We start from the raw sequence: 25,805 nt of genomic DNA, 5'->3' as shown, positions 1-25,805 counted from the left end.
ATAAAATTTTAAAAAAAGAAGACTACTTGAACCTTTCTTAGTGCTTGCTTCAGCCTGGTAAGATTCCTTAATTTCATGCCAATTTAGTGACACATTTTTAAATGTTGTTGAAATATATGTTTAAGCATTTTTTTCAAAGATTTTATTTATTTATGAGAGTCACAGAGAAAGAGGCAGAGACATAGGCAGAGGGTATAAGCAGGCTCCTCCTCCTGAGGCAGGACTTGATCCCAGAACTCCAGGATCATGCCCTGAGCCAAAGGCAGATGCTTAACCACTGAGCCACCCAGGTGCCCCATGTTTAAGCAGTTTTGTTGTTTCAGCAGAAGGGTTATTTATCCATATTATTGTGTGCATTGTACAGCTAGAAACAAAAGTCTCCAGCTTCTTCTCCAGGTTACTCTGCAGTTAGGCTTTTCCTAGACCATTCCACCAAAACCATTCTCATCAAGAACACCAGTGATGGTCACATGGCCGAATTCTGTAGTGGTCATCATCTTCATCTTACTCGTACCCCTCAGTGGAATTTGGCAGCTGATTATTCCGTCTTCCCCAAACAACTTCTCCCTGTGGCTTTCAGGATACCTCGCCTTTGCTGTTTTGCTTCTGTCTCACTGGATCCATCGTCTTGATCTCTGGCTGGGCTCCTCTCCTCTTCTAAATGGCAAGATATTAACATTCCTGATACCTCAATCCTGAACTTTCTCTCTACATTCCTGTTCCAGGTGATATCAGCCCAACATTAAATATGTCTGTGTGCCAATAACTACCCAATTTATATTTTCAGCCTCATCTCTCCAGAGCTCAAGACTTCCATTCAACTGACTGATGGATATCTCCCCTAGGTGTCTGGTATCTGTGAGGTGTCTTACACATAGTATATTTAAAACTTTTACCTCTTCTTCTTTCTCCCTCCAAAAAACCCATGGTTTTCCCCATATCCTTATATGGATGGCATCATCATTGACCCCATCATCAGGAGCTGTTAAGGATTTCTCTCGTCCCCTCACTTCTCTCCTCCAATCCATCAGCAGGCCTTGTAGTGTCTCCTTGTGAAATTATCTTAAACCTGACCACTCCTCATGTCCACCTTCCAGGCCAAAGTCAATATCATCATCTTTTGTCACTCAGATCACCATTAGAGTCCCTAAATGCCCTCCTGGCTTCCATTCTTATCTCTCCACTTCCAATGCCACCATCATCATCACCTCCTCAAGCTACAGAGCTTTTGAAAATATAAGTTAAATCATGCCATTCTCCTATTCAGAATGTTATGTTTAGAACACAACCTGAACTCATTACCCTGGGAACAAGACCTTGCAGTGTCTGGCCCATGTTGATTCTCTCATCTCCCTTCTCTCTATGCTTCCTCCTGTTCCTCATATGCTTCTGCCCTCTGACCTTTCCCCTGTCCCTCAAACACATCAGACTGAACTTAGGTTCTACTCATCCTGTGCTTTCTGCCTCAACAGCTCTTCTCCCATTTCTTTCTTTGGCTCATTCCTTCCCATAATTTCTACTTCTGTTCAAATATCACCTCAGTAGAAAGGCCTTCACTGACCACTGCAAGAAAATAGGACTTTCCATAGTCTCTGTCCCCTTACAGCATTCAACACCAGGTGAAACTACACAATTGATTTCATCGATTTGTTTCAATTTGTTTCCTATTTATTTTTCCCATTAGAATGTACACTTGATAAGGGCAGAGCCTTTATTTCTCTCATTTTGCATTCTATCTTCAGCACCTGGAAGCATGGTTGGGCTCAAATACTTGTTATGTTAATATAGCTATTTTATGTAATAGATGCTCAATAAATATTTCTGAAATAAAGACTGAATGTTACTTTATGCCCACTAGAACCAGTGAGACAGAAATGATTTTACCAATCATATAGGTGAGGAGACTGAGATGCAGAGGTGCTAAATGAGTTGGCCATCTAATAAGTGTCCAAATTAAACCCAAGTGTGGTATGACTTTAGAGGCCATAATATTTTTTTATTTTCAATTTTTTTCTTTTAAGATTTTATGTATTTATGGGAGAGAGGGAGAGAGCGAGAGAGAGCATGAGCAGAGGGAGAGGGAGAAGCAGATGCTCATTGAGTGGGGATCCTTCTGTAGGCCTGATCCCAGGACCCTGGGATCATGACCTGAGCCAAAGGCAGACACTTAACCAACTGACCCACCAAGGTGCCCTAAAAGTTCACTTTGAAATACTGTCAGACTTAGCAAAAGAAGTTGCAAAAATAGTTCAGAGTTCACTTATACCTTCACTGAGCTTTCCCAGTAATACCATCTTGTATAACCGTAATGCAGTTATCAAAACTGGAAAGTTAATATTGGTAGACAACTAGTAACTGATGAACAGACCTTACTCACATTTTGCCTATTGTCCCAGTAACACATCCCATCTCCTGAGTCTCCTCCAGCACAGGGGTCCTTGTCTCTGTCTTTGTAACTGGCCATTCTGAAGAGGACCATATTCTCACCATCAGGGGCTCGGCTACACAGAGTGCTGGACACATGGGAAGTTTTCCACAGTAATAGCTGTTATTATTAGGGAAATAAATCTTCCTTTTGAGCAGTGGAAGGGAAAATGCTTCTTCACATTCTGTTTGTTCTGCTTAGCCTGGCTGACCTTGAAGTGTTTATAAAAAACAGCGAGAGCGGCATGCTCAAGAAAGTTGAAAAAGGAGATTTCGAAGGACTGGTTGAGGTTATGGGACACCTTATGGCCCTGAAAGAAAGGCAGAGCAGCACTGATGAGATGTTTGAACCCTTAAAGCAGACTATTGAATTGCTGAAGACCTACGAACAAGAATTGCCAGAAATGGTGTTTAAGCAACTGGAGGTCAGTACGAAGTTTGTTTTCTGAATAAAAGAAATGGAGGGAAAGTTTCTGGGTTGGGTGAGGTGAGGTCAGGTAAATGAGAAACAGGGCTTGGTGAGGCCCCAAGGCTCGTGTTTTTAAACTCTCTGTGTGACAGATATGTGCCCTCTGGTACATTCTGGAAACTCTGTAAACATGAAGCAGTCCGATGCCAGAGGTAGATGGGACAATTGATGTGGATGAAGTGTTTTGGGTTTAATTGCCTTTAGGGATGAGCCAAGTTTTTTATTCAGAGAAAAAAAAAAGCAAGTCTGAGAGATATTAAGATGGACTAAGGAGATGTGAGGCATAAAAGAAAATAATCAAGTGCTCTGAGAAAATAGAAGGGCACAGGTTACCAGGTTCAAGGTGGAGGGCAGGAAGAACATGGTGCATTCAGAAGGAGGTGATAGGCAGGCCCGCAGGCGACCAGGGAGACAGGTCAGGGGAGGGGAGCTGCAGGGAATAGGCACACAGTGCCATGACATCACATCTGGTACCCGAATGTCATGTCTACTTCAGTGCCATGATATGACATCATGGCCTTGTAGTAGACATGAAAACATCCGGGTACCATCCAGCCTCAGGTCTGCGGGGAGAGAGAGCACGGTGTGGATCTAACCACAGGGAGGTCTTCATCATAGGAGCTGCCTGAGAAGTGGAGCAACGCGAAAAAGGTGGCAGTCACCGTGAGACAGCAGGTGGCCCCGCTGCAGGCAAATGAAGTGGCCGTCCTCCGCCAGAGGTGCTCAGCCTTTGACATCAAACAACAGCAGTTCCGGGAGCAGTTCTGCAGGGAAGCCCCCTTCAGGTATGGGCCTACGTTGCTGGCGCTGCTTCCTTTCTTTTAAACATGGCGACGCTTGGCTTTATAGAGGGTCTTTCAATTGAATTATTGAGTTCTTTTAGCAGATAAAGACTAGCTAAGTCTTCCCTCCCATTTGAGTCTGTTGGTTAGCACCTGGTGCTGACGTGGACAGAATCCCATCCTGGCCTCTACAAGATGACACCTTGCCTTAGAAACAGAAGTCTGGAAGCTCTGTGTCTTCAAGTTTATAAAGGGGCTGTGTGTGATCAAATCACAAGGTTTTTTACAAAGTTGTTCATATTCTAAATTCTCACAGACCTGTGTTCCTTTGGTTTTAAAAAAGTGCCTAGTAGAATTTGGAAATAGTTTTGAGGCACTTTGGAAGCCTGAGGGAAGGATTCGAGGTGATGGATTTCTTTCTCATAGTAATGCTCCCCGCTTGTGATAAGGGTCGGTCTTTTTTTTTTTTTTTAAAGATTTTATTTATTTATTCATGAGAGACACAGAGAGAGAGAGGCAGAGACACAAGCAGAAGGAGAAGCAGGCTCTCTGCAGGGAGCCTGATGCGGGACTCGAACCCAGGACCCCAGGATCACACCCTGAGCCGAAGGTAGATACTCAACTACTGAGCCACCCAGGCATCCCGGGGGATCGGTCTTTACTTAAAATAACTATAGGACCAGGCAGCACCATTCACATGTGTCCCCGTTGCACACACACATGAGTTTAGCTCAAATCCTTCCTTGGAGAAGTGTACTGGGGTCTGCACATGATCCACTGCTCAGGACCAGGGGCTCCAACCAGAACAAGCTGGTTCTCAGGGTCCCATGTCTGCTGATGTGCCAGCTGAGATGGGTACTCTCCCTCACTCCAGTTCCATGGCTGGCTTTCTGCTTCCCTAGCTGAGCTTCCTGCTGGGTCTTCCTCAACAGTTTAAAACAGACAAGCTTAGAAAACTCCGAAATGGAAAACACCCTACGTAATTGTTTATTTTGATTGTAATATTTTAATTGTTAAGGGTACTTACCCATAAAAAATAGTACTACATGGGGAAACAACACGTCAGAGCAACAAATAAAGCTGAAAACCAATGTCGTGCCTTAGTTCCCTCATCTGTAAAATGAGGTTAATAACAGTATCCATCTCGTAAGGTTGTTGATAGAATTAAAGAAATAATTTTTTGCAAGTGTCTACTGTAGTATCTAACTAGGATGCCTACCCACCCCACTTTCCCCTTGGCTATTCTGGTTTTAGCCCTGAAAGTCACACTTTCAGGGAAGCCCCTGTTTCAGGCAAATTGGAACGTTGGTCACCCATCATGGCACATAGGAAGGACCTACCTGTTCTTATTAGTCACTCACCAAACATTTATTCAGCAGCTCCTATCTCCCAATTACTGTACTTGGGGCTTGAGAGAACAACAGGAGTGGGTTAAGAGGCAGGGAAGGGCAGATGGGTAAGCTCTGTGTAAGGTGGAAGTGTGTGTATCACATGAGACACCAAAGCAGTGGGCTCCATGTTGGCTGCACATGAAGATCACCTGGGGTGCTTCTAAAATTTTCAACACCCAGCCTGTCTCACAGACTAACTAAATCAGATTCTCTGGGGACAAGACCTGGCAGTAGTAGTTCGTAAAGCTCCTCAGGTGATTCCAGTGGGCAGCCAAGTTTGAGACTTGCTGCCCAAGGGGGAAGTAACTGGTTCTCTTTCAAGCAATCAAGCCAGGGCATGTAATTCCAAATGAGTCTGTATCCCTTTAGAATAATTGCCTTTGGAGCTATGCCCTTGTTCCAAGGAAATATCTATTGCTCTAGACATTGGCTTAACTCCTTTTGGGACTGTTCTTTTGGAGTCTGAGACATATTTTTTTTTTTACTCTCCTTTGGACATGCAATTGAATTTTTAGAAATTCAACACCAATCATGCAGAGCCAAAGCTGGGGAGGAAGGTGGGTTATCAAGCTGAGTAATACTGCCTAGTGTTAAATATCACACCAACGGCAACAGCCATGAAAGCAATGACATTAATATATTTGCGTCAACTGTCCCTTAAAATTTTTTTCCAAAAAAGGAACACCAGAGATACTGGGGGAAATATTTTCCTGAAGGGATTTCTGATAACTACTTGACAGCAAATGACACGCATTCACTGGTGTGATTTTGTGTGTCTGTTGGAAACATGATGTCCCTCCTTCATAGTTATACCCTGTATGTGTATTGATCAGCTGGTGGTGTTTTTTGAATGTGCTAGCTGGTTGTTTTTACTTTCTTAGCACTTGTATCTGCTGGCTGGGAGGATATTGCTTCTCTTAGCTGGGTTTTCCAAATTCGCATCTGTTAATTTGACATGCAGATGAATCTTTGCAAGAGAATACTTTGAAAAGAACTGCTCACAGCAGCGTGGAAAGCCAAACATCACTTCAATTGTGATGTGTTTCTCTTCTTGTCAAGAAAACATCAGGGCTACAGCGGAATTGGGTATTGAGTGCTGAAGGGAACCTTAGTGTGAATCAACTCATTCCTTGTTTTGTTTCTTAGTTTGGTGTATATGGATATGTATGCTTGACATTTTAAGGCACTGTGTGTGTAGCAAAGGATTTTAATCCTGGTTCCTTTTAGATCCTTTGTGAATTTCTAAAATGCAGACCCTGGCACATTCCTCTGTGAGTGCAAATTTCCGTTCCTGATTATAATGTGGGTAAAGCTCACGTTGATCTTGTCTTTGAGGAGGGAAAGGAAAGTGAGTGTCTCATTAGGCTCTTGCAGCCTGTCAGGTGCTGGGTGATGTCCCCTTGCTTGGGTTGAGGTTCTTCATGTTCAAGAGTTATCTCTTTCAGAGTTCTTAATTCTGAGCTGTATCAGCATATTCCTAGCTGAGCTCCTCACTTCACAGTAATTGGCTAAATTGTCACACTCAAGATTTTCTGGACCTTCCAGAACTCTTAAAGTTGGAGAGGAATTCTCCCCTTTGGATGAAAGGAATGCTCCAGGCTCCTAGTGGCATTCTCTGGCTCAGTGTTCCTGACCTTGAATGCAGTCTTCCTGACCTTGAGAAATGATGCCATGACATCCAGTCATTTTCCCCACATCAAGACCAAGGTTACCCAGGGGTCGCTTAGCCAAAGCACTTGATGTCAGTGAGCTCCAGCTCAGTGAAGACCATCAGTGTATTCAGCTGGCTGGCAACCAGAACCTGTGAATAGTTGACAGAGCTTTCATGAAGACACCTTCCATTTGGGTACTATCTTAGTGACAGCTAGAGAAAGCAAGGCTTTCCAGGTAGCCCAGTGCAGCAGACATGAGGAAAGACAAACCTCTGCCTCCCTTGAGCAGTACGTGTTGTCTCTTCAGCAGCCAGAGTAAAGGACATTATGAGTCCCCAAATCTCCCATGGACATATCGGTGCCCTAAAACACATCATTAGTTCAGCTTGACCCTGTTCTTCCAGTCAATCTGACTCCTTCACTTGATTCAGGCTTCCAATGGAGTCACCGAAAAATGATGTTAAGCATTAGGATATTAAGATAATACGTATTCCCTGAAGTCAGGAATGATTTCAACCATGAGTACTCAGATGAGGTCATTGGGTGGCCAATTGGAAGGTCCCCTGAGGAGGCAGTTCAAACCTGTAGGAGATGGTGCTTGAGCCAATGGGAAAATGCAAATTAGCCATTTGGAAAAAGACGAGTGGGAGGGGAGGGTATTCTGGGCAAACGAAACAAAATAGCCAAAGGCACAGAAGAGTGAGGATGTAAGAAACAGTTGAACAGCAGAATGTGTTGTGCCTGCTGGGATGCAGGACTAACATGGGAGTGAGAATGGAGTGGGTCACGCCTCCAGGTCTTGGCCATGATCAGCCACTGAGGAGCCTAAGCATGAGGACAATGTAGTGTAAACACCACTGTCCTGTGGCTGCGAAGAACTGGATGGAGCAAGACCCACTCAAGGCCAGGTGCCCCATGGGGAGATGGCAGCAGCCTGGGCGAGAAGCAGTAGCCCTGGACTACAGGCAGTGGCTATGACAATGGAGAGAGAATGGATCTGGGAGAGATTTAGGAGGGGAGTTGGCAGGATTGATTGAATGTGAGAGGTGAGCAGGTCAGGTCTAAGTCAGTCATTTTTCCGAGATCACACGCATGGGTACCATATTTCCATTTCTCTCAGTTATATTCATCCAGACTTGCCTGACGTTTCTCTTTTAGATTAAAATACTTTTGCATTATTATTTCAATTTTAAAGACTTACTACACCCCCTTCCCTCCTATTGCTTTCTTGTTCTTCTGTACTATTCCCCTAGGGTTTGGAGAACTGCTTCCAGTTTATTAGGCACATTAATCAGGTCTGTGCATATCCTGACAAGGTGCACTAGAGTTTTAAAATGGGAAGAGGGTTACCTGCCCTTATGCCTAGGGATTCTTTTCACCTCTTAGGCCAAATTAACTTTTATGTGTGCTCAGCTCCAGGAAATGAAGGTCCACAAATTTGAACTATAAACAAAAATTATGCCACAAGGTAGATGAAGTTTCCAATAGGTTTGACAAATGGTCACCTCTTCCAGATATTTGAGGAACCTGTATTGATTTAAGGCTGTTCACATGTGCTAAGGAAAGAATGGTGGGAAAGACCACTTATTTTCTTCTGCGTACACTCCAAACGCTCTAAGAGCTCACATCTTACCCATATGTTATCCCTGAATTATCCCCCATTAATGAATTAAACAGAATGTGGGCTTTTAGAGTTTGTCTGGTAGATCTTGTACAGCAAGGGGTGAAATTCACTTTCCAAGTCACTCCAGTCTGGATAAAAAGTAGAACCTACATACCCTGACAATTAGTCTTTGGAAATGAAGAATAAATAGAAGGACTACTTGTGCATGTACACACACAAGCTTTCCTTCTGGACCACTTGCCATGGAGATATTATATTTCTTTCCTTCTGGTTCTTTTTCCATTGTTCTCATAGAGGAGAAAGCTCCTTGCCTATAGAGACAAAGGATCCTCTTCAGCTCCGAGGACTTCACCCTTCTGTTCCATTCTGGAACACTTGGGAGTGAGAGAACAGAGAAGATGTGCCATGATGTTCAGTCTTGTTCTCCTAAGATATAAATGCACAACCATAGCACACAAGCCAAAAACTATTTAGATGAAACAAGCAGAATCAAACATAGCAAGCATCAAAGTTAATCTGACACTAATTTAATGGTATGCATAACTGTTATTGTGTTGCATGGTAATTAGGCTTAAGTGGCGAGCAGTTCAGGTAAATGACTTTAATTAGGATTACTTTCCATCCGTCAAGTCAAATATTTCTAAAGACAACTGAGAGAAGAGGCAGTTCAAGAAAAGGACTTTGTATTCCTCCTCCCGTCCAAATCCCTCTACCCAACCAACATACACATCCATACATATACACACATGTGGGCGCGCACACACTTGTCATAGACTGGAGGACATGACCAATGCTCAAGGCACTCACTTCCTCTCAGCTTTCCCCTTAATTATGAACCCCATGATGTACTATTCTGATTTTATTTTTTTAATTAATTAATTTGAGAGAGTATGGGCAGGAGGGGTAGAGGGGGAGGGAGAGAGACTCTCAAGCAAGACTCCATGCTGAGTGTGGAGCCTGTCCCAGGGCTCGATCTCATGACTCTGAGATCACAGTCTGAGCCAAAACCAAGAGTCAGATCCTTAACTGACTGTACCACCCAGGCACTCCTGCCCTGTTCTGATTTTAGAGGAACACGGTATTCACCCTGAAGTCGTGATGCCCCAACATCTAGTCCTCCAAGCACACAGAAAGAAGATTGCTGATGGGGAGAAGGGAGTTTAGGAGAAGAAAATGAGAGGTTCCTTGAATACCTCGATTCTGCATACTCCTGGCCAAAGAAGTGTTATCTGCCCACGTGGATTCCTTTGCATGTTGAGTTCTTTATTCTTTTTTTAATTTTTAAGCAATCTCTCTACCGAGCATGGGGCTCAAGCTCTTGACCCCCGAGATAAGAGTCTCATGCTCTATAGACTAAGCTAGCCAGGAGAGCTCCTCATGTTGGAGGAGAAGCTATGCCAGGCCCTCAGGTCTGGAGGTAGCACCATAAAGTGGGTAAGGGTCAGGGGCAGTGGGTACATGCCATGAGCACTGGAGACAAGAGGGTGAAGAAGTGTGAGCAAGAACCATAAAGCTATATACAGTGCCTAGAGCAGTCGGGTCCAGAATGAGAGGCCCCGAGGAGGTGGAGGGGTGACTTAAGAAGATGAAGAGCCTGACTTGAGGGACTAGGTAAGGGCCTTGTGCTTGATCTTGGAGGTTCCCTACCCATGGTTCCCAAACTGGAAAGTGCTGTTGCTGGAAGTTCTTGGAGGCCACCAGCACAGCATGAGCTTCACCACAGTCAAGGACACCAACCTGGCACATTGAAACCACCCAAAGAGCTTGAAGAAAATGTCTTTGCCTGGGTCTCACCTCTGAAGAGTCTGATTTAATTGGACTGGGGAGCAGCCTGGGCATAGAGATTGTTCAGAGCTTCCAGGCCATTCTCCTATGCCACCCAGACTGAGAACTGGTGCCCCAGAGGGAGTAATGCCAGATCAGGTTGAGGGCTGGGCTTCTAAGTGCCAGCTATCTCACTTAGAGACCACCTACAACTTGTAGCTTCTGGCCAGAGCTGTGACTTTATAGCACCGACAGGAACATGACAGTGCTCTCTTGTGTCAGGCACTCTAGAGGCCAACAAGTGGAAGCAGAGTCTAAAAGAATCTCAGACAGATGGGTGGTCCCCTCTACACTTGGATGAGGGGGGCAGGGGGTGGTGGAAAATGAAAGAAGTCCTTTTACCTTCTCAGATGTGAAGAAAAGATCCAAGAGTGGTGCTCCCCTGGAATTGCCTTTTCTCCAGCTGGCTCTGCTCACCCCACTCCAACCTGCCCTAAGTGCCTTTTCTTCCAAGGCTTTGCTGACAACTACTGCCTGTGCTAAAACACTAAGCATTTAAAGATTTGAACTGGTGTTACTTTGGTGATTCCCGGACATGAGCCCCTGGGTGCCGTACTCACAAAGGAACACATTGTGTTTTGTAGGTTTGATAGCATTGACCCTCATCAAGTTCTGGATGCCAGGCACACAGAGATCCAGCAGCTGGAATCTACCATGGCCTCCATTTCTGAGGTTGCCAGCTTGTTTGAGGTCAACGTTCCCGACTACAAGCAGCTGAAGCAGTGCAGGAAGGAGGTGTGCCAGCTGAAGGAGCTCTGGGACACCATTGGGATGGTGACCTCCAGCATCCGAGCCTGGGAGACCACCCTGTGGAAGGAGGTCAACGTAGAGGTCCTGGACGGGGAGTGTAAACGGTTTGCCAGGCACATTCGGAACCTGGACAAGGAGGTCAGGGCCTGGGACGCGTTCACGGGCCTGGAGAGCATGGTGTTGAATACCCTGACCTCCCTGAGGGCGGTCGCCGAGCTGCAGAACCCAGCTGTCCGGGAGCGGCACTGGAGGCAGCTGATGCGGGCCACGGGTGTGAGCTTCACCATGGGCGAGGGTGCCACCCTGGCACACCTCCTACAGCTCCGGCTGCACCACTTTGAGGACGAGGTCCGGGACATTGTGGACAAAGCCATGAAAGAGATGGCCATGGAGAAGACCCTGAAGGAGCTGCAGACCACCTGGGCTGGCATGGAATTCCAGTATGAGCCCCACCCGCGGACCGGCGTCCCCCAGCTGCAGTCAGACGAGGACCTCATCGAGGTTCTGGAGGATAACCAAGGGCAGCTACAGAACCTAATGATGTCCAAGCACATTGCCTTCTTCTTGGAGGAAGTGTCCAGCTGGCAGAAGCAGCTGTCCACGGCTCATGCCGTCATCTCCACCTGGTTCGACGTGCAGCGTACATGGTCGCATCTGGAGAGTATATTCATCGGCTCCGAAGATATCCGGGCTCAGCTGCCCCAGGTACCTGCCCAGGAGATCCTGCTCTCTCTGTCCCCTTAGGCGAGTCGAGGGAGCAGCTCCCAGATCCCACGTCCTCTAGACCTTTCCTCACCAGCTCGCCATTGGCTTCACTCAGAGGCACCTCCCATGACCATGGGCCTGCCAGGCCACCAAAAGTCAGGTGGAGGGAACTGGAGAAGGTGAAATGCTCACCAGTTTGCCCTGGACGGGTTGGGGAAAAAGGAGAACCTGGTTTTTTGGTTGGTTTGGTTTTGGGTTTTTTTTTAAGATTTTATTTATTTTATTAAGATTTTATTTATTTATTTATTTATGAGAGACACACAGAGAGAGGCAGAGACACAGATAGAGGGAGAAGCAGGCTCCCTGCGGGGAGCCTGATGTGGGGCTTGATCCCAGGACCCCAGGATCATGCCCTGAGCCAAAGGCAGATGCTCAGCCACTGAGCCACCCAGGTGCCCCAAGGTCTTGTTTTCAATGCTTTCAAAAGAAAGGAAGCAGGAACTGCTGGCTACCGCAGTTTGGGATAAGCTGCTCCTGAGTTGGTCCCCAGATAATTAGAATGCAGCCAGTGGCTGGAAGAGAGCCTTGTTTCCGGGCAAAGGCAGGTTCCTTCTCTGCAGGGAGCCACTCTGTACACTTCTGGCCTGTGCCACGTGCTCAACACCAGTGTCTGCTCAATCCTAACCAATGAATTTCTCGAAAATATGCATTCTTCTCATTACTACCTTCCCTGTGGTTGATTGCCCCTTCTAATTGGTCCTGATTAATGTGCCATTAGCTTACCCACCTCTTGGTGGACTCTAATTCATTAAACATTTTTTTTCTTTTTATTTTATCATACTTTTTTATTTTGCAGACATTTTTCTAGTCTCCCTTGGGCACATTGAGTTCTCTGCTTCCAAATTAGTTTGCTTCCAAAATGTCACACGTCATTCAGGCCCCACTTAAAAGTTAAAGCGCATTCCATCAAAACGTTATTTTTCTAGCTCATCCCACAAAAGCGTATTTCATGCCCTAATGCAGATTACTGGTTGTACATCTGCATTAGGGATGAAAAATAGCCGGAAACAATTTTGATAGAGATGTTGTCATTAGGCCAAATTGAACAAGCTCAATTTTTTTTTTTTTTAGATTTTATTTATTTATTCATGAGAGACACACAGAGAGAGGCAGAGACACAGACAGAGGGAGAAGCAGGCTCCCTGCAGGGAGCCCAATATGGGACTTGATCCCAGGACTCTGGGATCACAACCAGAGCCGAAGACAGATGCTCAACCACTGAGCCACCCAGGCACCCTAAACAAGCCAGATTTTATTTCTCTCCAGCACTAGTGATTGAAGAAGAGCAGGTTTAATTAGGAGGTGAGGGCAGAAGAGGAGACTCTAAAGGAGGCTTTTGAGAACTTTCAGCCACACATCAGAAGGAATCGGTATCATTAACTTCTCAACAGTTGTGCAGGTTGGCGTATGAAATATGGGGATGCGTTTATTTATCCTTGTATTAACAGTACAATAACAGAGGCAATTTAAAAATGTAATAAAATCGGTCATAATCTTACACCCTAACTAGTAACTATTTTCACTCAATGTGAATGTCTCCCAATTTGGCCTCACATATATATGCATTTTTACATAATTGCTCTCTGTGTAATTATTATTTTCTTTCCAGCTCTTCTCATTGGAGCATTTATGTTCCATATTTCCAACACATCTATAACCTTGATACTTTCTCATCTTTCCCTGGGATGAAATACCTCATTGAGTAATCATAATTTACCCTGCTGTCCTATTTTTAAATCTTCTTGGGAGAGGGACATCGATTGCAGAGGTTTATAGCAGACTGGGGCAGGGTGATGGAGGCTTGTAGCTGTGGGACCTTGGGCAAGTTACTTAACCTCTCTGTGCCCTGGTTTCCTCCTATAAATTGGGACAAATACCAGTACCCACGTTAGGGATGTAATTAAACAATGCACACAGCACTTACTGTTATGATTGTTGTCATATAATAATAATACCACGAGTTCTCACCAGGTGCCAGGTTTGGGGCTAAAGCCTGCATATGTTATTATCTCGGGCATTCCAATGATGCTGTTGAGTGGTTGTGTGTTTAAGGGAAATGATGATACCTAATTAATTAATCTGATATGATATTTGCTGAAGAACATCTTACTTTAGTTACATCAACTTTTGCGCGTTCCAGGGCAAACACTGGATCCACTGTCCACCTGGTGCAGAAAATATGTGTTTTATGCCAGTGGTTTTCAAGGCGTGGTCCCTGGACCCTGAGCTTCATAAGGGATCCTCAAGGTCAGGACTGTCTTAGTAATAACGTGAAGATGTTATTTGTCTTTTTCACTCTCATTTTTACGTGCACACAACAGGGCAGTTTTCCAGAGGTTACCTAACATCATGGCAGATTGAATGCAGAGCAGAAAAGAAAATCTGGTCATGTTCTAAGTCAGACATTAAATTTTTTTGCAGGGAAAAAGTGATACAAGGCCACTTTTCTCTCTAAATTATTTTGTTGTGAAAATACAATTATTTTGCATAAGAACATGTTGTGTTACCATTGTTATTTTTTAAATGAATCAACAGGGGCGCCTGGGTGGCTCAGTTGGTTAAGCATACGACTTTTTATTTCAGCTCAGGTCATGATCTCAGGGTCGTGGGATTGAGTCCCATGTCGGATTGAGTCCCAGGCTCCATGCTCAACAGGAAGTCTGCTAGAGATTCTCTCTCTCTCTCTCCCTCTCAAAATAAATAAATAGATATTTAAAAACTAAAATAAATTAATTAACAAATATTTTTAAAATTTCTCCACTTGAGCTTCCAGCGGAGGCATGCATAGAGATTACCTACATACACAAAAGCTCTTTGCACTCCACAGTGATTTTTCAAAACACAAAGGGGTTTTACAACCAAAATGTTCAGGAACCACTCTTTCAAGCTAAGGATATTTCCTTAACTTTTTGGACATCCCCAGAACTGGTTTCTGCTTCTGACTTGCTGCACGAGGGATCTTCTTCAAGTCCAAGAAAGTAATAGTTAATTTTTCCTCATGTTTTTATTTCAGGATTCTAAACGATTTGAAGGCATTGACCTTGACTTTAAAGAACTAGCTTATGATGCCCAGAAGACTCCCAATGTAGTGGAAGCCACCAACAAACCAGGTCTTTATGAAAAACTGGAAGATCTTCAGAGCAGGTGAAGATCTGCTGGCTGCTGCCCCTTTTTGTACCAGGGAGTGAGATGTTTTCTTCTTCCTATTCTGTCTCCAAGATCCTTACTTTCTTTGACTGTCCAAGTGAGCGAGTATGTGTGTTTGTGTGTTTTGATCTGCTTGTATATTAGATAATGTGGGGTATTAGGTGTTTATTTGGGTGGACATGCACTAGTATCTACATTTGCAAATACCTGTGCTTCTTGCACTGATTTTGCATTCCATATCCTGCAGCTGTCTACATTTAGGTCATATCTATGCACGACAGGGGGGTGTGGGTCTAAGCAAACCTAATTAGGAAATGCTGTGTCTCTGCTCTCAGGTTATACCTGTGTGAGAAGGCCCTGGCGGAGTACCTGGATACCAAAAGGCTTGTCTTCCCTAGGTTTTACTTTCTGTCCTCTTCTGACCTGTTAGACATCCTCTCCAATGGCACAGCTCCGCAACAGGTGAGCTGAGGGAGTGTTCATGGAAACGTCTAGAAGAACTGATGGGCTTCCAGTGGGGAGGGTTTCAGGTTCCCCGTTATGCCCACCACTATGTTTCTCAAGGTGTCAGCCAGCCCAACAGTGGCTACTATCCCCTGAAGGGGAAGCTGTGAAAATGGAGGGGGCGTTAAGCCTTTACAGAGAACGCCTTTGATCTGATTCTAAAGAGAGGTCCAGTACGTTCCTGTCCAAAGTTAAAGCTAAAATTTCCATGGGAGAGAAGACTGAGGGTTGTATTAACTCGACATTTAGGGATTTATGTGGAAAGAGTGTATATGAGGAGCTCAAAACTGAGGGTTCTAGCCATTTTATTGGCCATGTAGTCTTCGGTGTCCCTTCTCTTTGACAAACTTCCTTCACCTGTAAAAGAACCACTGTACTATAAGCATTTTTTTGTCCTTCTTAAAGTAACTAATTGAAGCACTATTGACATTTGGTGTTGTAGACAGTGGTTCTCAAACTTGAGTCACCGGGCCTCTCAGGTGCCTCAGAATCACTTGGAAGGCTTATAAAAATGCAGATTTATGTAGGTCTGGGTGGAGCTGGAGAATTTGCACTTCTCAGGATTTCCCAGGTGATGCTGCTGGTCTAGGGACCACACTTTGAGAATGACTGTCCTGGACCAAAGGTCTGAGTCTCCCCAGTGACCAGTGGGAGGGAGGGAGGTATGATGTCTGCATTGTGTGCTCCTGTAGCTCTCCTTACTTCTCACTCTAATAAGACTTCAAGATTTGTTTCCAGTTCTTTACTTGTCCTGTGAGGCTATCCAGTCAAAGCACCACATTCAGAAGTTACTTAGATGCATCTATTCTCCTGTTCAGTGTGATTTCATTATTCATTTGAAGTGTAGTCAACTTCATTTATTTCTCTTTGTTTTGAGTTTTGGGGGTTTGTTCCCATCCTTGTTGATTGGATTGTTTGAATATGTTGAATTCTAAAAGTCAAACTTATGCAAAAAAGTATGTGGGAAGGGCCACTCCTATTCTTCCCACCCACTCTCTGTAGGTCACCAGTCCCACTAGTTTCTGGTTTTTCTTTCCAAAAATGAGCAGATGAGCATTTACGTTTGCACACATCTATTTTATTTACCCTCCTTTCTCACACAAAAGGTAGTGTGGTCTGTAGACTTGAATGCAGTTTTTCTATGCAGTAATGTATCCTGGAAATCACTCCATGTCAATTTAAAGATATCATTTTTTTAATACACCTGCATTACACACCATGGACTACACTACTGTTTGGCCAAAGGTAGTTTATACTATTTCACAATTGCAAATAATGCGACATTGAATAGCCTTGGGTTTAGTATTGTTGGAGGTCTGTCTTCCAGGTAAATTCCTAGAGGTGGGATTTCTGGGTCAAAGGGTAAGTGCTATGTGGTCGATTAGATAATGCCCTATTTCCCTCTATAGAAGTTCTAGGCTTTGAGATCACCACCAACAATGGATGCGAGCTTCCCCAACAGAGCCAAAATATGGCTCCCATGCATTAGCTTTCTGTCTTTGTCATTAACCCTCCAACTTACCGAATTTATGTTTTGGGTGTGTTGATGAGTAGCAAGTACTAAAGACAGATTATCCCTAGAGTTAAAGCCCCATTTCTGTTTTATGATCACAGAGTAGCCCAGGTATGGTGGAGTTGAAACAGTTATCACACTAACATTCTGTTTTGTAACTATACATTCATTAATTCCATGCATAGGAAAAGTCAGATTGTTGCCAGACCCTTTATACATGACTGTACTCATTCTAAATATTTTTTATTTCTCACTTGATTTGAGTAAATCCTTAAATAGCTCCCCCCTCCTCACCAACCTGAGAGATGAAGCATGGTAGGCTAATCCCCAATTCTTTCTGTATCTGGGACTCTCAGCAGTTTTTACAGGTGAGTGATTGAATGAGTTTGGAATTCACGGGTCACAGCAGTTTCTCCTCGGATCCCCTCAGATGTAGCTCTGAGACATCATCTGAAGTCTACCTGCTACCCGCACCGCCCCCCTCCCGCCCTGCCACAAACCCTTCTAGGTAGCCTTCTTTCTTTCTATTCGGATCTCTGTAGAGATCAAAATTTAAATTTTAGAAAGTTTGCATACATTTATATACTTGCTTTGTTCATTTTCCCAACACATGATGAGTTTTTTTTCCAATCTGAAAACCAGGCCTTTCATCTTGGAAAAGTTTTCTTTCTGGGTGCTTTAAAATAATATTTCTATCCCACTTATCTGGATTTTTTCCCCTTCAGGTTCATCATATTTCTGTAAGTTGACATCCTATATTCTCTGTGCTATATACATTTCCCTCACATATTCATATATATTTGTGTACATTCATACAGATTTTCCTCTCTTACCCCTCTCCTTGGAATTCTTCCATAGGTTCTCAAGCTCATCTGCCATATTGAATTCATTTGTGTCAATTTGATCCTTTAGTATTTTTGTTTCCTTGTGTTATTTCCTTCCACTACCAATTCATCTTCATCTCATATTTTGTAGGGTTCATATTTCTTTCATTTAATTGAAAATAAGATGGCATTTTTCATAATTACTTCTGTTTCCTTTATTAAAGCTTCTCTCTCCCTCTCTCTCCCCCACCCTTCATCCCTCCCTCCTCTCTCCCTCTGTCTCTCAGATAAAGAAGGATCCATCCCATCAAGATACTCATCCCAGGTCCTGTGGGTGGGATCTCCTCAAGCACCCTCACAGTTTACTTCAACACATGTAGATTTCTCCTCTCCTAAACTAGAGAGCTGGTTGTTATAGATTTAGGATTACAATTCAGGGTAGTAGTAGCTGAAGGCCCTATATTACAAAAAGCTCTACCAAAGAGCAACTAACTTTTTTTTTTTTCCCCTTTCCAACCTGCCATCTCCCTCACCTCAGGACCATGGTGTGGCTCTCTGGCAACCCTCCTACTGGTATTACTATTAAGGGCCTCTGTATCATGAGATAACATGAAAGGTGAGAAGTCCTGGTGTGGCCAGTCTTTCTGATGGGGGTGAGCATGTTTGCCTTCCTTTAGATCTTCCAGATATAGGTCTGCTGCACTGAGGGGTTCCAACAGCTGGTGACTTCTTCTACTGGCCACTGTCACCACTGACCTTCTGCAGGCTATCGTCTGCCCATCTACTGCTTCATTAATTTATGAATTAACCATTTTTTTTTCTCCAGGTTGTTCCTATTTAGATCAACTAGACATTAATCAAACTTCTGTAGCTTCACTGGATTGTGGCTAGTATGGGATGCCCACTCATTTTACATTCCTTTGTCCACTTCTACCCAATTCAGTTGGTTCTGACCTCATACCACCATTGTCCCACGCTTCCCTCCAAATGTTTGGTATCCAAATCTCTAATGGCTGTCCACAGTAGACCTCCAAACAGTACTACTGAGCCTCTTCCTGACACATCCTCCAATCCTTTGGCCTCATTTCCCTTCGTAGGTCCAGCGCCATCTTTCCAAACTCTTCGACAACATGGCCAAGATGCAGTTCCAGTTGGACACCAGTGAAAAACCAACCAAGATAAGTCTCGGCATGTACAGCAAGGAAGGAGAATATGTGGCCTTCAGCGAGCCCTGTGACTGCAGCGGTCAGGTGGAGTCAAAGTCCTGTTCCCTCCTTCCCTCATCCAGGTTCCCTCCCAAGTGTCTGTATCCAGATAGAGGTAGTCTCAACCTTTAGAATGGCCATTTCCTCCTTGGGCCAGACCTGCTGTCTGTGCCCTGGGCCTGCCAGCCTCTCTTGACTTGAACCAACATTGGGAGAAGCTCCTACTACTTGCTCTCCTCTCTCCCACAAGGACACATGTCAATATCCATGTATCTTTCTTAACCAGAGACCTATGCAGGGAGGAATAAAACGTGCATAAACAACTACCCAAGTCAACAAGAAAAGGATTTTGAAATGATGAGCAGCACCAGGAGACTTTAACATGACAACCCCTGGGCCACCCCACAGGGGAGTCTGGCACACTAACATCTTTCCCTGGAGAAAATGCTCTTTGAAATCAACCATTTTCCCCGAGATGTCATTTCTCTGTACAAATACAGCTCAGGGTCCTCCTGCAGCCCTACCCCTGGGAAAGCCAAATGCCATCCCGTTCCAAGAACTACTACTTCCAAGTCTCCCGTGTGAAATTCGAGCAGCACAAAACATGGGATGATTCCCTCTTTAAACTTCCCTCCTATTCTTTCCCATCACCACTAAAGTATAAGCCCTTCTTTGTTGTTTATCCTAAGTGATCCTACAAAGCATTGTCCCTGGGGTTTCTAGTCTAGTCCAAAATTATACCTGGAGGAAAAATCTTTTTACAGTATTCTACCTTTATCTACATGTCTCTTGGAAAGTAAATCTAATTCCAGGAAATGAACACACATTCTCAGTTTTATGAGAAGGACCCTGGAGTTTGATTCCAGATCTGTCCATTTATAGACCAAAAAGGATTTAGTGGGATCCCTGGGTGGCGCAGCGGTTTGGCGCCTGCCTTTGGCCCAGGGCGCGATCCTGGAGACCCGGGATCGAATCCCACATCGGGCTCCCGGTGCATGGAGCCTGCTTCTCCCTCTGCCTGTGTCTCTGCCTCTCTCTCTCTCTGTGACTATCATGAATAAATAAATAAAATCTTTAAAAAAAAAAAAAAACAAAAAGGATTTAGTTGGAAAAGATAACATTGGCTTACTCCTCCATCCTTGGGGTGGACAAGATCATGAGAACCCAGTGACTTCTTGACCTTGCTCAACCCAGATTAAGCCTTCCTTGAATAAATTTCCCCTCAACCTGCTACTGTGTCCAGTGTGTTCCAAATGGGCCTGTCCACCTGTTGTTAACTGAGCCTGACTCACACTGATCACTGTCCTGGGTTTAGAAACAAAATATCTCCCTCTGCCTTCTGGCAGCCATTGGGGTTGTACATTTTCTTCACTCCCTCGGGGTGAGTGATACTTTCTTCCTCAGAGTACAGCATCTCACCCAGAGTTCTTCTTTCAGGTAGAAATATGGTTGAACCGTGTGCTTGCCCATATGAGGGCCACAGTGAGGCATGGGATGACTGAAGGTGTGGTTGCCTATGAAGAAAAGCCAAGGGAACAGTGGCTCTTTGACTATCCAGCTCAGGTATTCTAACCAGGACTGTTGTGGGCTGCCACCTTTTGCTACACCCTCTCCCTCGGGGGTCTCCTTGCCTTCAGGGGACACCAGGCCTCAAACTCACTAAGTCCTTCAGTTAGGAGAGCCTGCTCGAGCATGAGGGAACAGGGGAGTTGTCAGCCATGACCTACTCTAGCCATTACCTTGGAAAATCAAGGGTTGTCCATTTTTACCCTCACTGGCTACAGCAGGGGGAAAATGTAAACCATTCAACTCATTGCACCAGTCTGCCAAGATCTTTGCTGAGCACAGGAGACCTCCAACAGGGAATGATACATCATAAGACATCATAACTCGGCCCCACTGAAGCTTACCAACTGCTGTGGGAAGTCAGTTGCTTACAAATGAGACCTGGTCCTCTGGGAGCACATAGCTAGCTGGGGGCAGAGTGGGGGGTGGGGGAGCGGTGCCCCCCACCTGAGGATACGACATGTAAGCTGAGATTTGAAGTAGGAGCAAAGAAGTTAAAGATGGAGGGAACAAGCACTCAGACATGGGGAGGACTATGCACAGAGGCTCAGAAGCAAGGAAAAGCATCCTGTGGTTAGGGAACCAAGTGTGATTGCAGCAAGATGAAGGGGGGTGGAGTGAGAGGCAGCAGGTAGGTCCCGCAGAGGAAACTCGAAGCCAGTTCTCATCTCACAAGGGAGTCTGACTTGCTTCTGAGATGGATCTGAATACTTTCCAGGCTTCTCAGGAGGGCGATGAGAGAAAGGCATGAACTAATGAGACTTGTTTAAATGACTCTGGCTGCACTGTACCCTTCTGCCTTCCCTGTTAGGGGCACAAGGCTGGTATATTTGGGGGTTGCAGATATCTGCTCATAATTGAAGCCATAGGAGTAGAGAGGACCACCCCTGGAAAATATGTAGCCTGAGATGAGGATGTAGAGCAAATCTGAGCATCATCAAAGATAGGTTTGACAAGGAGGAGCCTGTAAAGCAAGGTGAGAAACAGTGGCTTTTATATAGAAGGAAAACCATGAGATGGCCATAATGAAACCAAAAAAGAAACTGTCAGTAGTGGGTGAGAGTCAGTCATGCCATGCATTCAGATATTAGGCAAAATAAAGAAGCTGAGGCATGTCCATGAACTTGGCATGACCATTTCAGTGGAGTGCCAGGTGGTGTCATGTTGTAGGGGGGCGGAGATGGGAGAAGGTGGGAAAATGTTGGCAGTGAGTGCAGACAAACAGAAGACATGAGAAGTAAGTCGGTAGTGCTGAAGGGAAGAAGTATTCTTTTAACTGTGCAGTTGGCATGTCATATTCATACCATCCCAACAAGATCACAGCACAGGCAGGATTGTGTGTCTGTACCCAAAGGCAAAATAGGATAAATTAGAGAATGTTGCATTAACATGATGGGTTTCTCTATTTCACAAGAGGAATACTTCCTCTCAGGATTCCTTCTTTACCTGAATCACAATTTTGAGGCAAGAAAATGTGTTGCCTTCTGCTGTTGTGACAGATCTCTAGAGCAATGTCTCCCAAACCAAATGATAAGACAGATGATCAATGTATCTAAATTCTCCACCATGAATAATCACAATTATGCGTTTTCCATACTAAGCTGCTCATCCAACAGAAGAAATGTTCATTCGAATCCCTTTTTCCATGTATTTATTTTGAATCTCTGAAAAACACAAATCCCGTTGACCATGTTGAATTTTGCTGTAATTTGCCTGATTCTCAAGAGCAGGCTTTTCAAGGTTATAGGTTTTAAGAACCAAAAAATAGATGTAGCAAAAGTGTTATGGACAAGCAAAAAATATGCTACAAGTGATCATCGGTGGCTCACAAAGCTAGAACACTCAGATCACAAGAAGTCCAAGAAGAACAAAACAGAGACCAAGAGCTGTTGAGATGTTCAGTCAATGTATTGTTGACCTCCAAAGCACAGGAAAGGTGCTTTGCCTGGGGAGTAAAAAATTGAAAGATCAGCATAGCAATTTCTAAAACCAAGTGACATTGACCAAAGTGGCTCTTTGGTTGTTTTCATACAAGCGATTCATTTTTTTTCAAGAGTAGAAAGTGCTTTCCCCACTTGGAACCACTTCACATCTCCAAGGAGATAGAAGCAAGTGGCTCACTTAGTCAATGCTGGTGGAAGAGGGAGAGAGGGGGCTTATGTCACCCATACAATTACATTCTGATTCTCGCCGTGTGATGGATGAGTGAGCTGGTTTTGGAGACGGGTCCTGGTGATGGCTTTACAAAGTGACTCTTGTTGCCACAGGTGGCCCTGACTTGCACTCAGATCTGGTGGACCACAGAGGTGGGCATTGCCTTTGCCAGGCTGGAGGAAGGCTACGAGAACGCCATGAAGGACTATTTCAAGAAGCAAGTGGCCCAGCTCAAAACCCTTATCACCATGCTAATTGGGCAGCTCTCCAAAGGGGACCGGCAAAAGATCATGACCATATGCACCATTGATGTGCATGCCCGGGATGTGGTAGCCAAGATGATTGCTCAGAAGGTGAGTCCCAAACACGCAGGAATGTCCCTCTTTGTGGGCAGCTACACCATTAATGATGGGATAAGGGAAAAGCTCATTACAGCTCAAGTGTGGGGGTCCCACACGCTGCACTGGCCAGAGAGCTGGGAGAGAGGGTCATGGTGGCTGCACCCAGAGAATGAGTTGTAATCAGAGCAGCTTTCTGATTACACCATGCTGTGGTGGGTGCAGCATCTACTCTTGACTAGTAGACAACACCCAGCTTGTCCAGAGCCCCGTGTGTCTTGTGGCCAATCCCTTCTGGACAGGGATTCACACCCACCACCCCCACTCTGCATTCTCTCTTTAGGTGGACAGTGCTCAGTCCTTCCTCTGGCTGTCCCAGCTGCGGCATCGTTGGGATGATGAGGCCAAACACTGCTTTGCCAACATCTGTGATGCACAGTTTCTCTACTGCTATGAGTACCTGGGAAATACACCTCGCCTGGTGATCACACCTCTGACAGACAGGTGAACATGAGTGTCAGCCCCTCGCAGAGAACCCAACTGTGGTCTGGCTCAAGCCATTCAGGGTCAAGGCCACTGTCATTTGCTACTTGTCCACAGAGCTGTCAGCGGGGAGGAGGGCAGATCACACAAAACATGTAAAAATAAAACTGAAAAGATGTAGGGCAGGGCCCTTCTTAGAATGAACCCCAGAGCAAATCAGCAGACTGTGATTTTTTTTTTTGAGGATTTACTAGGGAGTCATATAAACTTGGATTTTCACATCAGCTCTAAATGCATACCAGCTCTTCAACCTTGAAACACTTGACCTAATTCTTGTTCTTAATTTTCTCATCTGTGGAATGGAGATAGTAACTCACACCTCGCATGGGGTTTGTAAGGACAAAAGACAATAATGCTCATAAGGAGTTCAGTATATAGTAAGTGCTCCATAAATGATCCTATTACTATTTTCCTATCAATTGATTGGCACATTTACTGAGCAGCTCTTACTCTGGGAGTCAGATAAAAGCCAGGTAGTCCCTGTTGTGAAAGAGCGTACAATTTTTGGAGAACCATAGCCTCTGTCATTCATATTAATTTACAAATGAATTTGTACCAGTCACTGAACTGGCCATGGGGCATGCAAAGGTGATTAAAACATTTCCTGCCCTTCGGCTCTAATTCCAGTGAGGGAAATAAGACATCTGTAGATAAATATTTAAATAGCACAAGAGGGAAAACTCCCAGGGCTATAGTGCAAAATAGGACTCAAAGCCATTTGCTTTAGATTTCCAAGCAAATGATTTAGCCATGAGTGCTCCAAGCACCAGGGATCCCACCCAACACGGGAAGAAGAGAACTGGAAATATACCTGGGAACGGGTGGTATCTGATCTGGACCTGGAAGGAAGTGTAGGATCGCAACAGCCTTTCAGTAGGTTGTAGAATGGCTGCCAGGGCGTCCGTGAACTTGTACAGAAATCTGTGAGCCTGTCACTGTCTCTGGTGTGAGGATCTACCAGCATCCATTACTTGTTACTGTGGTCTGGGATCCCCAGAAGCTGCAGAGCTGCTGCTAAGCATTCTGGAAAATGGAATTTTACGTGCAAAGGAGAATCTGAGACCTGTTCCTGGAAGGGGGGTACACTCTTGACTTAGGGGGTATGTAGCTGGTCATAAGCCTGGGAAGGTGGGTAAGAGTCAGACGATAAAGTGTGCAGTGTACCTTTTTTCTTCAGTAAGTAGTGATAAACCCTTGAAAACTTTTCATTGGAGTAAAACGATGAAAACTGTATTTTATGGAGATTTATCTGACAGCACAGCTTGGGCAAAGGAGAGAGAGAGGACAGGATATTTTAATTCTGTTGAGATTTCTGTAAATTCTACTAACAGAGCATCCCCTTTCCCTTATAATTCCATTGAGCACTAAATCCCTTCTTCTCTGAAATGAGTTGCATACCTGAATGGCTGGCTCACTCTAAACGAGTGACTTGCAGGGACACCTGGGTGGCTCAGTGGTTGAGTGTCTGCTTTTGGCTCAGGTTGTGATCCTGGGGTCCTGGGATTGAGTCCCACATCGGGCTCTCCACAGGGAGCCTGCTTCTGTCTCTGCCTGTGTCCCTGCCTCTCTCTGTGTCTCTCATTAATAAATAAATAAAATATTTTAAAAAATGAGTGACTTGTAGATAGCAAAGACATTGTCACAAATTGTGATGGTCAGAATGGCTACATAGAATTGGTGCCAGCTTCTATTTAATTTTCTCTGGCCTGTTTTAAGTGTTGCCACCTACATCCTGGTCTGATCCTCGGATATATTTCCAAGGAACAGTGAATGGAATAACGGTGCTCATGAAATGAATTTGGGATGTGGGAAAATCCCAGCATCATCTAGAGAGGGAAACTTCATGATTCATTTCTCCCCCCAACCCCCATGCTGTTCATTTCTTTCATTCGTTTTCCCGCCCAGTCTGGAATGAGACCCTCTCAAACCTTTCCATGGTAACTCTTGCATTTGTCTTTTGTGTGTGTATGGGAGCCTGCAGAGGTCACATCACTGTCTCCAGTCAGTGCACTTGGACTAAAATCTGAATTCACCACAGGACCTAGCAACTCCTGCCAATCACCCGACACCTTTGCCCCAGCACCCCAGCCCCACTGGCCACCTCTCTGTTCCTTAATCCCCTTAAATTAGAGCCTTCTACACATGAGGTTCCCTCTGCCTGGAATGCCTTCCTCATGCTCACCATTCCATTGTCACCTTCTCATCTTTCGTTCTGTCCTCAGTTCCGAGGACACCTGCCATGACCGCTCTCTCTAAAATCCAGCCTCACCCACACCACACATGCACTTTCTTCCTAACATTTCTCTGTTTACTTTCTTCCTAACATTTCC

The 25,805-nt window shown here is 44.7% G+C and overlaps 1 protein-coding gene across 1 annotated transcript in view; it reads left to right on the top strand.

Annotated features, from left to right (window-relative positions):
• Positions 1-25,805, top strand: part of DNAH9 (dynein axonemal heavy chain 9) — a 336,893-nt gene that overhangs the window by 74,618 nt on the left and 236,470 nt on the right. The window contains exons 18-26 of the mRNA XM_072821109.1: positions 2,627-2,849; positions 3,512-3,678; positions 10,751-11,621; positions 14,695-14,825; positions 15,164-15,290; positions 18,767-18,919; positions 20,312-20,437; positions 22,708-22,947; positions 23,276-23,436. Of these exons, the coding sequence (XP_072677210.1) occupies positions 2,627-2,849; positions 3,512-3,678; positions 10,751-11,621; positions 14,695-14,825; positions 15,164-15,290; positions 18,767-18,919; positions 20,312-20,437; positions 22,708-22,947; positions 23,276-23,436 (2,199 nt within the window). The remainder of the gene's footprint in view (positions 1-2,626; positions 2,850-3,511; positions 3,679-10,750; positions 11,622-14,694; positions 14,826-15,163; positions 15,291-18,766; positions 18,920-20,311; positions 20,438-22,707; positions 22,948-23,275; positions 23,437-25,805) is intronic.

This window comes from Canis lupus, chromosome 3 (genome assembly GCF_048164855.1).
Source record: "Canis lupus baileyi chromosome 3, mCanLup2.hap1, whole genome shotgun sequence".
NCBI classification, from domain to species: Eukaryota; Metazoa; Chordata; class Mammalia; order Carnivora; family Canidae; genus Canis; species Canis lupus.
The sequence above is the reverse complement of the archived record's forward strand: the minus strand, read 5'-3'. Positions and strand labels throughout refer to the sequence as shown.